Genomic DNA, 13,161 nt, shown 5'->3' with positions numbered 1-13,161 from the left:
GGCGCGGTGAGCTGCACTATAGACTTACCCCAAGAGGCCTGAGGATAGTAGTGCAGGCTAGGAGAGTTAGCCGGTGGTGCAGGCCCAGGGAAGCAGAGAGAGGTTAGGGCGGGGCCAGGACCAGAAGAGGTGCTCCTGGAGCCCAGAAAAGGGACTGAGTTGGTCTGGGTGAGAAGGATGAGGAAGCAGTATTGGTTCCCCAGGTGTCTGGGGCCCCAAGACTAGGAATGGTGCAGGGCCCAAACTAGGAGTATAGAACGGCGGGAGGGATGGAAGGGTCAATGTGGCTTAGGGAGTCCCGGCGCTGAGAGCTGTGCTATAGACTTACCCCAAGAGGCCTGAGGATAGTAGTCCATTTTTATTCTTTTTAAGGATGAAACTGAAGCTTATAATTGCCAAGTGGTCTACATGAACCTCCATAATTATTATTATTTTGAGGGGATGTTAAGACAGGTGTCCTTGTAGCCCCAGCTGGCCTGGAACTCGCTAGAGTTAATAGTCTTAATAGTCTTATCAAACTTATTTAAAAGTTTAGGCTTCTTTTATGTAGACCAGGCTGGCTTTGATCTCTCAGTGATCGGCCTGCCTCTGCTTCCAAAATGCTGGCATTAAAGGTGTGTACCACCGTGACATCCGGCTCAGAACCCACATAATTAGAATGTGATGGAGGCAGGTTCTTTCACGCCAGAGGTGCTATGGACATTCTAGTACTCTTTGACCTTTGGGTGCAATTCTTTTTTGTGTGATTCGCTTCACAAAGAAACGTGCTGAGGTAACTGGGAAAGCCCACTCTCTTCAAAGATTATTTCTTTTACATTTATTGTTCTTGTCATTGTCATCATTATTATGATTTTAATTCCCAGGTTTATTATTAATGAAACCACTGCACATTTCTGTGTAAAACAAAAAAATATCAACCTACCCTTTTACGGAGTTTCTCTGCAGCATCAAGGTCAGCCTTAATAGTCTTATCAAACTTGTTTAAAAGTTTAGGCTTCTTTTTCTTAGCTGAAAGAAAAAAAAAAGAGGGTTTCAATTTAATGTACTTTTTGTCAAGAACATTATCAAGAATAGCAATTAATGAATAATGAAAAGAGGGTGTTGGTCCCCAACACGTCACTCACTGCAGGAGAAGCACATTCCAATTCACTTCCCACCACTGAGGACGGGGTCAGTGCCTGCCTCGGAAGACGCAGCACCCCTCCTTTAAAGCTTGTTTCATTGATTCACTTCCTGACATTTTGCATATACTCCAGTTGTACAAACTGAAGGTGTTTTGGGCCAAGCAGTGGATGCATGATGCTTGCTCTGTGTCTCCTCTCTGCGTCACACTTTGGTAATTCTCCAGGTTATTTAATATTTTCATCTTATTGTTAGAGCTACTCTGATGGTTTGTAGCTAGCGAAGGCTTAGCCTGCTTTATAAAATGGGAGGATAGCAGGTGGGACAAGAATTCAATCAACACTGTGCATGGAGCGATTTGCACAAGGCCTGACATGTAGTATGTGCTCAGCTGGTGACTGTTAATACTGTCTGTGCTGGTCCCTTAAACCCATTTGCTCCTTTCCCTTATTCTACATAACCAGTTCTTCCCACTTTATCTGACACAGGTAACCCTTTTCCCCTTCCTGAAATGATCCCTTTCCATTGTGTTGCTGGGGTCTCCTAGTTCTCCCTGTTCTCTGGCCTCTCCGTGGGCTCTGGGGCTCCTCCCTGCTGCTGGTCCCTGGGAAGCAATGTCCCTTGGGGTCAGTCTTCAGCAGCCCATGGGGTTTTAATGACTTAATTTTCCAATTGAGTTACAAGTGAACTATACCTCATTTCTCTTGCATTGCATAACTGTAAATCTAAGTGCCCACCAACACAGATGGCTCAAACTCAGCAGACCAGAAACAGTTCATTATTCCTCACACACCTGTGCTTTGTTCTTGCTGCCCAACTTATGGACGCCCACCCTCTTCACCAGCTGCCCCAATCAGCAACTTGGTTAGAAAGGGGAGGCAAAATAAATGCAAAGAAGGGGCTTGTAGAGCGCAGCACAGGGAGACTGAAGAGAATAGCAGCTGGCTTAGCACTCGCTCTCCAGCCACCTCACCAGGCTTTAAAACAGTGCCCTGTAGTCTCTCTACTCCTGCACATATGGAACAACTTCACAGATGAGATGTCTGGGTGGCAAAAGAAAGTTAGTTAGCTTGACATCCCCCTTCTCTCACCCACACAGAAGGAATGGGATGCCTATTTATTGGTTTCCAAAAGGAGAAAAGTTGACAGAAGGGATTGTGTGTCTGAGTCCTATTCTTCTATCACTCCCTACAGCATCTGTACGGAGCTGGTTGGCCACCTCAAAAGAGCAGGCAGAGTAGCTCAGAAATGTCACTCATTTAAGATAGCTGAGCTCAAGTGACTTCCTCAGAAAAGGGTGTGCATACTGAGCTGAGTTGATGCCCTGAAAAAGAACTGGGGCTGGTCTGTGCTACCTAGAGTAGGCTGGTAGGTACAGTTGTGGGGCTCAGAATTAAGCAATCTGTTACTCTTTATTTTCCGAGCCCTATTCATCTCTCCTCAAAAATAAAACTGAAACTTAAAGTACTTTTAATTTCCTTACACTTGAATTGACTGCTATGATCTTCCGTTTTGTTTATGCTCCATCTCCTCTCCATCTACTTACTCCTAGTCATTCTATTGTTGAAAACTGTTTAAAACAAAGACTGAAAAATTCCAAACAATGAACTTTCTCAACTTCACTTCATATTTTAGCATACACGTGGATATGCAAAATGAATCCAGTTTGGGGTGTGGACTTGTGGTAGCGGGAGTTCTCGTGTCTCTCATTTCAGAGCTGACTTAAGTCTCCCAACTGCTCATTTTGCTTTTGCCTAAGTATGTGATAACAGAATGACAGTGGGCCTTCAGGGAAGCCTAGTGTGCACCTGATGAAGGGTTTTATGGCTGGCATTGAAGGTTTTCCTCAGTATGACCTCTGTGCCATCAAGCATCAAGTTCAAGTCAATTATGAGATATACTTGTGAGAAAAAGACTATTGGCCGTTTCAGGTACCTAAAACAGTCTATGATAAAATAAAGTGCCTATTCAAGAGCCACATGTAAGTATCTTAGTGTTAGAGTTAGCATCACAAAAAGAGAAATTACTAAACCTCATAGCACCCACTACCAAGAAATTAGCCTGTTTTATTTTGCATACTGATATGCAAGTTTTATCTTATGATTATTTTGTGTTTAAGTTTTAAAGTATGGGGTAGTTTTCTCAACTGTAAAACATAAAGGCACATCTTTCTTATTCTGAGAATGCAAATGACAAGCTGTATGAACTTAGAATCCTCGTTCTATTTAGGACAGAACCTGGATAAACTCAAGCTCTCTGGGATGTTTTCTCATCTATAAACAAGAACTTGGGCTGGTTCTCTTAAGGTCTCCTTCATCTTAGGAATACCATGCTTCTAATTTTCCTAGATTTAAATCATGTTAATAGACTTTTAACTTTTTTTCCTCCTGGTGATAGAGACAAAAGCCAGGGACTGACACAGGCTGGTACATGCTCTACCACCTCCACCACTGAGCTATATCCCTGCCCCCTTTTTTGCTTTTATGCATTTGCTTGATCTGCTCCACTTAAGAGAGTGAGTAAAGCAATTTGCCCATGAAACAAAATGAAAAGCAACAGTCCCTAGTCAGTTCCTCTGCCTTCTGTGCCCCCATGTGCCACATTTTTCTGGGGACCCTTCTGAAATACAACCTGTCCATGCCATTGAATTACTTAAAATACTCTCATAGATCCCCAGACCATATGAAACAAAGCCCAATTCCTTCAAACATCAACCAGTGCCAATCCTGCCCTGTTACCTACCTAAGAGAAATAACAACATGTGTTAGGAGACAGATGTGTTAGGAGACAGACAAAGGCTCCTAGTGAACACTGACTGCTGTACCATGCATTAGTCACAAAGGAGGGAAAATTCACCAATCTGAGGTCTATCCAAACCAGCACTCCAAGCAATCTACTCATGACCTCGCCAAACATCGGCTGATTCTGTGTCTAACTCTTTACACAGTAGACAGAGCCACAGAAAGTTACACTTGGACCAACTTTATTCACTAGTTCATTCATTCATTCATTCATTCATTCATTCATTCATTCAAATATATGTCAAAATGTCTTCACCTTCTAAATATTGTGATTGGGCTATGAATTTAACAAGACTTTTCTCAAGGAGGTTAGTCTTATGTAAAGTTAGCTTCCCATTACTATAAAGAGTAAACCAGAGATGTTAAACCTATAAAGAGGAAAAGTTAATTTTGGTTCACAGTTTCAGAAGCCACAGTCCATGTTTGGTTTGTTCAATTGATTTTGGACCTATGGTGAAGCAGTGCATGATGTCAGGAACACATAGAAAAGGAAGCTGATCACTTTGGGCAGTAGGAGGATAAAAGGATGAAGGGGGCTGGATCCCAATATATGAAGCTTTCAAGGGCATACCACCGGACTCCCTCCCACTAGGCCCTGCCTCTTAAAGATTCTGCCATTTCCCAAGAGTATCATGAGTACGAGACAAGGACTTCAACACATGGTCTTTGAGGAGCACGTATCCAAACCATTGCACGTGTCACTGGGGAGAAAGGAGCTAAGTAGAAACCTGAATTTAAGTAATGAAAGTGTAGGTTTAGTATACAAAATGCTTAGAAGAAGTCTTTCAGATTTCAAAAATAGTGGATTTTGGAATCTTTGCCTATGTAGAATAAGCCATCTTAGTGATTAGACTCATCTAAATATGAAATTCATCTGTGTCATATATACCACAAATATACATATATTAATACATGCACATGTATATGTTTTATACACACACACACACACACACACACACACACACACGCACACACCTGAAGGAAATTTTTTACAATACTTTCAGGGCACCTGTGTTTTGAATGATACTCATTACACAAGATCAGGTATGGAACTTTCTGCTTGTGGAACTTTAAGTGTCCAAAAAAGTTTTGAGATTTGGAGCATTTCTGACTTTCAGATTAGGGATGCTCAGCTTGCAACTGTAAATGCAGGTTAGGAGTTGTACGAATCTATTTGGGAGGAAGCAGCGGAACTTCCCTGGGGGAACTAAAAACATAAGCATACACAGATGGGGGGGCAGTCTAGGCAAAAGAAAAGGTATTTTGTAACAGTCATGATCGGTGTGCGAAAAGGAGCTGAGCAGCACACATGTGCGTAGCCACTGCTTTCCGCTTCCTTACTGTGGGTGAGATGCCTCAAGCTCCTGATGGTATGACTTCCCCCACAATGATGGATGGGAACCTTGACACCCTTTCCCCTTTAAGTTGCTTTCACCAGAGCATTTTATCAAACAACAGAATAGGAAACAAAGACAATCAGGAGCTTGTAGCTTTATCATTAGTTATATTCATTTTAAATGAAAAGCTAAACATTTTTCCTATTTGAATGCTAAGGTCCCATGCCACAAAAATATAAATTTTCTTATTAAGGGGATATGTACATTCTAGAATTTTGACAGGCTGCAGGTATAAGCTGCTTAGGAACCACAGGCACTGATTTGATTCCTGCTTATGTTAGAGATGGAATATTGATACTGAGTGTGCTGCAAGAGCCAGGGGTCCAGAGCACATGCTCAACGAGCATAAGGTTTGCAGAGGAACACACACCCATCATAAAAGAGCAGTGTAGTGACAAGCACTTGTTTTCCAAACCCGCAAGATGAAGCTGGCCAGCTGTGGCTCCAGACAAAGGACTCTAGATGCTGATGGAAGCCATGCAGAGGGACGGAACATCTGTTCTTGCCGCAGGCTGCCATTCTGATACATTTTTAAAATCCTAATTAAACATAAGACTTTAACTGTGTGTGAATTTCTCCTACCAACTCACCTGAAATGCTATACTTATTCAAGGGAAACAGTATTCATCTTGAGTTCCTTCACAGCTGTGTTCCTTGAATCAACTTTCCTGCTTTTCCCAAGTTGGTACCTCATCTCCAATTCACTTGCTGCTACTTACCTGTAAACCCTACATTTCTTTTATATAGTCTCTCAAATATGGCATGAAATCGGACACGTGACTTTCCTAATGGTATTTTCTCTGCCTAGTAAACCTTTCCCCTGTTTCTACCAAAGACTCCTCTATTTCACATCTGAGATCTGGTTCCAATGACATTGCATCAAGCAGTCAATAATACCTTCATTAAAAAGAACACATTTTTCTGTCATCATGTAACACTCCATGATAAGTCCTCAGATTGTTTATGTGGTTGTAAGAATAACACTCAAGGGTCTGGAGAGATGGCTCGGTGGTTAAGAGCACTGACTGCTCTTACAGAGGACCCAGGTTCAATTCTCACCACCCACAACCATCTGTAACTCTGTCAGGGGATCTGATGCCTTCTTCTGACCTCTGCAGGCACTGCAGATTATGGGTACCCTTAAATACATGCAGGCAATACATTCATACACAAAAAATAAAATAAAAATTAAAAAACAAATAGCACTCAAGCTTCTCCTTACTGTCCTAGTTCTCCTCTTACAGGACTGTTGTTTGAACAAGAAAATAACAGATTTCCTCATAATACATACCCAGCATTCAGCACCTGACCCACCCCATAGGAAGTCCTCAGGGCCTGCTTCTGAATGCATGTATGAACCACGACATTCTAAAAGGAACGATGGCAATGTCGATTTGCAATTTAGGTCTCAGCTGCCTAAAGAAGTCAAAATTATACATGACTAAGATATATGAGGAACAGAGTCAGTTGCTTTAAAGGAAGTCTAATCCAAATTGTTCGCTAGACCATAATGGGAAGGACAGAGGAGAAAAGCAAGAAAAAGCATCAAGTGAGGCTTGAGATAATCCTCAGTGAAGGTCCTGCAAACATCGGTGTTTATTTCATATGCCTTCATCTATTTAAGTTTTTCAGTGCATTAGCAGACATGGCAGGATAACAGGCACAACTAACTAGGAAACGTGTGGTTCGCGAAGTTCAGCTGCGTGTAGAGCATCAAAACTTTACAAAGCTGTCTGTTTTTGTGCTGTCTGTGCCTAACGTGTTATCAAGTTCTACCCTTTTTTGTTCGGTTGGTTTTAGTTGCTTTTACTATGTACCAGAAGATGACTTTGAACATCTGATCCTCCTACCTCCATTTTGATATGATTATAGAGAAAAGGCACCAGGCCAGGCTCTGCAATACTGAGGATCAAGACTGAGCCCAGGACTTTGTGTATGCTAGGCAAGCGTGTTACCAATTGAGGAGTCTCTCAAATTCTCTTTTGTTTTTGAGACAATAGTCTCTCTGTGTTGCTCAGACTGGCCTTGGATTATTGGGTTTAAATCCTCCTGCCTCAGCGTCCCGAGTATCTGGGACTACGGGTGCATGTTATTACACCAGACGAATTCTTTGCTGATGAAAAGTTGACATTTATTGAGCACTTAATCTGTTAAATGTGTGCCTCACTCAGGCTGCCTATTCTGCGAACAGTAGAAATCAAGACTGTGAGGGACAAGAAGTGAAACAAATCCCCAACAGGTAGACAGATGGAGAAAGAGTCACTAATGAGTAACAAAGATGGAAAACCTCTGGCTTCTTCTTCACTTGAGACAGAGGCCTAGAGGCTCCATCTACTGTCAGAAGGGGGCTCCTTTTGAATGACCAGTCCAGACCATTTTAGTTAAGTCCAAGACAAGACCTAGTCATATCCTAGCTTGGAGCCAGTGAACCTATGAGCCCTCTCCTCATTGTTAAGTTATCAATCCAAAATGAGGGGAGTGGGCCTGCCCATGCCACGAAGAACACTTAAAAGATCCAGACCCTCCTTTATTATTTTTACTTTATATGTATTGCCTGCATGCATGTTAGTGCACTCATGTCAGGCAATGCCTGTGGAGGTCAGAAGAGTGCGTTGGCGCCCCGGAAATGAGAGTCACAGACATCTGCTAGCTGCCATGTGGGTGCTGAGAACTCTACCTGGATTTGAGTATATCTTACATATAAATATTTTATTGAATTTTTGTGTATTTCATACAGAACATCTCAATCGGTCTTAATCATCTTTATACCCCTTCCCCACTGGCACCCTTCCATAGCTCCCCGACTAGAGTTCATACATTCTGTCATTTGTGTTAAGGCCTATTGTGTCAAATTAGTTCCCTAGATGTTCCTCATTGCAAGTCCACCTACTGAGGTCTAGTCAGCCTATCTAGACTACCTCACTTTAGGAAGATCAGCTCTTCCTCGCTTAACAGTAATCAGCTGCCAATATTTCTTCAGCTTAGATTGGGGTCTGCTGCCCATTTCCCCAGTTCTACGCTGAGTTTTTGTCTGCTTGAGTTTGCATGAGCCCTGTTGTTTCTTTACTTTTAATAAACTTTGTTGTCTGCTATGCCTGATTTCTTCTTGCCTTTTGATTCTATTAAGACATTTTTAGTTTTAATTTAGTATATGCCTGTGTGTGAATATATACATGTCAGCGCAAGTGCCCAAGAAGGCCAGAGGCATCCAATCCCCAGAAGCTGGAGTTATAGGTGGTTGTGAGCTGCAAGATGTGGGTGCTGGGAACCAAATCTGGGTCCTCTGTAAGAGTAATACATACTCTTCACCACTGAGCCATCTCTTCAGCATCCTGTCTTTAAATTCTTTAATTGGCAGACAAAATGAACCCTATCAAGACCCCTAGACACGTAGGTCTTGCGTTGTCCCCAGTAGACTTTGATGCTGATATTCTTTACTGCCACTTTCTATCTCTGGCATCTTGCCTAGACATTAAGAAACCAGGGTGTCTGTAAAGCGTTGATCATGATGGCAGAGTAGAATTAAGTATTAGTATAAGTAATATATCGTACAAAGGAACTAACTGAACTTCTTATTACTGTCTCTAAGGATAAAAGGTAGTTAAAGAACCATAGTAATTTTCCTTCATTTTATGTCGTAAGTACCCAGTATTTATGTTACACACACACAGCCTAGCTTAGTAGAAAGATGAGAGTCTGAGTCTGGATGCCAGAGCCTCAGTGCTGCCCCTTCTGGGTTATCTGTTTTGTCTGGCTGAGCCTGTGTCTCCATTCATGAAATGGAGATATCCGGCTTCTCCTACCCACCATGGAAGGTAGTCACAAGGCAGAAAGCACCACACCAGTATTAGTCACAGCTTCTACTCATGGCATTTTGTTTTGCTTTAAAGTTCTGGGTAGAAGAAGAGAACTCACTCCTGCAAGCCGTCCTTTGACCTCTACACGTGTGCTGTGGCATGAGCCCCCAAAAAATTATAAAAAAAGAAAAAGACAATAAAGACCCAAATGTGAAATGTCCCCAAGTCCAAAACTTTCTGAGTAACATATGATGTCACAAATATGATGGTTTAATTCATACAAATTCTGTTTCATGTAAAAAAATATTAAATATATGTGTCTTTTTAATTACTTTTCCCCATTGCTGTGATAAAGTAACCTGACAAAGTTAAGCTAAAGAAGGGCAAGTTTATCTTGGCTCACAGTCCCAGGGACAGTCCATCACAGCAGGGCAGCAGCACACAGGGGAAGTCAAGGTGGCAGGAACTCGAAGCAGCTCGTCATATCTGCCCACAGGCAAGAAGAGTGATGAGTGTCTGAGCTCAGCTCCTCTTTCCTTCTTATAAAGTCCAGATCCCAGCCTTGGGAGTGGTGCCACCCACAATGGGTGGGTCTTTCTTCCTCAAATAATCAAAATAATTCCCCATGGCATGCCCAGATACTCGATCTTCTACAGCTGAAAACTGAGATGAACCATCAGAAAATGATCTTCAGGTTATGTGGATCAAGTATGTATGCAATATAAATCACTTTCAGGATTAGACTTGAGTCTCATCACCAAGGCATCTCATCTTCTATTTATGCAAACAGTCAAAAATTAAGAAATCAAAATAGTTCTAATCCCAGGTATTTCAGGCAAATGAACCTCAGTAAGTATTCATCAGAACTATATAAAATATGAATGACTAACTTTTATTACAGTAGTTCTCAAAGGAAGAATTTAATGAAAAAAATAATCTAAAAAGCAAAATGATTTAAGGAAAAGAAACAAGCTCAAAGTAGACTATCAATGAAAAATGGTCTCTACATCAAGGATCAGGATGAGGCTAGCAAAAAGTCATGTAAAGCAATTTTATTGCAACATTACTCATGGTAAATAACAGTTAATTCAAGACAAATCCTACTACATATTTTAATCTTCTTGAATTAAAATTGGAAGCTGCATTTGATTATCTTAAAACAAAATTCACTGATCTATTTCAGCATAAAATAACACAGTAAGAAGGAGGAGACAACAGAGCAAAACCTTCATGCATCCCATGTTAGGATTTTTGATGAAATTCTATCTGCTGTGCACAGGGCAAGTGCGCCTGCTTCTACGAGTGTTCCTGCAACACACAGGCAGGGGATGTGGGTAGGAGCCCTCAGTTATTTTCTCTTTCATTTAAAGGTGGGAATTGTGCAAGGTGTTCCCCACTGCTAAGCATCCCACTGGTTCTGAAATCAGTCTGCTATCACATTGAGAGATAGACACATTATTTGCCTTTGAGAAACCCAATCAGCAGACAGTCATGGAAGTGCTTCTGGCAGAAGCCTTTGTTTGTATTATCGCTACATGTGAAAGGAAAATTAATGTGTTTGATCCAAAAATAACCCATCTGAGGTTTCCTTCTCTTACACTACACACTTCATTAGTATGACTGAGAGAAGAGGTGAGTTTGGGCCACTTTGGGGGAGATGCTCTTAACTGCCAACCTTCAGCGGCAATATGGCGGGAAGGATGGACAGTGCCCCCTTCCTTGCCTCCTACAGTGGAGGAATAATGGATCTTTGTTCTCCACAGAATTAAATACCAACGACAAACCAGCAGGAGTCCAATATTCAAAGCTTACACTGAACAGTGAACATAAATATTTTTCAGCCAAGAGACACTAACTAATACAACACAGTAAACATTATATAAAGGGCAATTGTTTTCATCTGCCCCCTCAATGGAAATAATGTGAGATTCAGCTGGGAGCATTCCATGGTGCCAGCAAGTACTTCAGTTTATTAAATGGAGTTGGCTGTCTCCCTATAGGGTTATTTTAATAAATTATACATCACTCCCCTTCTAGAGTAATAATCCTTTAACAGATGTGACCCCATATGTTAAATTAGAAATTTCAGAGACACTTAGCGATGTGTTTTTTTAGACATAACAGGAACCCCTTCAGTGCCAAGGCAGTCTATAGCTTTACCAACAGCCAGTTCAGTCATTACAAAGGCCATCTTTGTGGGCACTGTACATGAGGGAAGAGGCACCTTCCCCTAGCTCAGCTTCAGAAGCAGGTCTAACAATCTTTGTCTCCTGCTTCTCTAACATTTATAAGCAACAAAAGAAGGAGCTGGATCGGTGGCAGATCACATGCTCAGCACAAGGGAGGGTGTGGGTTGAATTCTCAGCATGTAAATAAACATAAGTCAGGGTTGCTTAATTGGATGTATACTCAGCAGCAAACATAAGCTGACACACTGTATGCAAGAAAGACAGAAGGAAAAATAAAAGCCACCAGAGCACATACAAGTTCAAATAGCATTACTATACAGGTAAAATGTATAGCTTATATATGTCAACAATCCCCAAGCATCACTGCTCAGTTCAATAACTGGTCTTCATTAAAATCAAACTTGTAGTCCCTAATTACCAAGTGAATTATATACAACATACACATCCAAGGAGTAAAAATATATAAGAAATATTTTAGAAAAACTGTCTACCGAATTATACTAATTTTGTTTAAACAATGCTTTAAAGGTACTTGAATTTATCCTTAAAGATGGATTTCTTTGAAATAATGATTTCCTATTAATGTCAAATATAATAATAATGCCCAAGGCTGGCTATGTATCAGTGTCTCCAGGGGAACCTGAAACAAAATAAATGCTCCCAAGCCCCAATACTTGATAAACAGTGAGTGACCCTAAAGGGCAACATCTCAGATACATCTAAAGGCAGAACAGGAAGCGTTATATGAATAAAATAAGTGTTTGCAGGATAATTTCTAGTACTTATTTTTCATCGAACTGCTAGGTATCAACAGGTTTTACAGGTATGGTGAGTAAACCAACAGTACCAACAGTGGCCTCCTTTCATTATTTCATATCTTAAGATGGAAGTTTCATACTTGTATATACCATAGTAAATGTAACCAGTGATCTTTAAAACCAATCTGACGATGACAATAAAGAGAAATTCCCCCAAAGCCTTGAGAGTTACACCCTAAAATGAAGAATGAAAATCTGATATTACAGGATTTATTAATCTTGACCTTTAGGAGTAGTGGTAGACACAAGAGGCAGATGATAAACTTTTGTCAAGCAACACAGCTGTGAATATCTTCATCTCTGGGGAACAAGAAATACTTAGGTTTATTTGGACAATAGCAAAATACTTATGATATTTCAGCAAATAGAAAAAAACATTTCTCATTGTTGACACTTTTGAATTTAGTTTAGACTAGTACTGGCAATGCAAACCTACAATCTGATATATTGACAAAGCAAGCCGTTGCTATCCTAAATAGATGTGCTGAAAAATTACAGTAAAGATGTCACTTTCAAATACTAAGGTTGGGACTTGAATATTATGTCAAAGTTCTACATATTTCCATATAATATATGAAACAATGGTTTTCTGGAAACTACATCTGGCAACAAAAGACGGTGAATTGGGAGGGACATGAATCAAGCTTCTCAAATCAGCTCTAAAAACAGAATCCTAGCTTTACCCCAGAAGGTGCAGAGAGTGAAGACAGAAGCTCTTGCCCCTCCTGAAGTTAAAAGTCAAAGCAAAGTCACTGAACGCCAAGAAGGCTGTGCTGAAAGGCAGTCACAGAAAGAAGAAGGTCTGCATGCCACCACCTTCCAGCCTCCCAAGACCTGCGGCTCCAGAGGCAGCTCAAATACCCACAGAAGAGCGCCCTCAGGAGAAACAATCACTACACCAGCATCCAGTTCCCCGCTTCTGAGTCAGCCATGAAGAAGGCAGAAGCCAACAACACACGTGTGTTCACTGTGACTGTCAAGGTCAACAGGCACCAGATCAAACAGAAACTATGACACTGATGTGGCAATACCTTGAT

General features: G+C 41.1%; 1 protein-coding gene across 5 annotated transcripts in view; it reads right to left on the bottom strand.

Annotated features, from left to right (window-relative positions):
- The window catches only part of Asph (aspartate beta-hydroxylase), a 251,777-nt gene that overhangs the window by 94,947 nt on the left and 143,669 nt on the right, over positions 1-13,161 (bottom strand). For all 5 annotated transcript variants that reach the window (XM_029565628.1, XM_029565630.1, XM_029565627.1 and 2 more), the window contains one exon: positions 923-1,008. In XM_029565628.1, the coding sequence (XP_029421488.1) occupies positions 923-1,008 (86 nt within the window). The remainder of the gene's footprint in view (positions 1-922; positions 1,009-13,161) is intronic.

This window comes from Nannospalax galili, unplaced genomic scaffold, assembly GCF_000622305.1.
Source record: "Nannospalax galili isolate Female #2095 unplaced genomic scaffold, S.galili_v1.0 scaffold397, whole genome shotgun sequence".
Lineage (NCBI taxonomy): Eukaryota > Metazoa > Chordata > Mammalia > Rodentia > Spalacidae > Nannospalax > Nannospalax galili.
The sequence above is the reverse complement of the archived record's forward strand: the minus strand, read 5'-3'. Positions and strand labels throughout refer to the sequence as shown.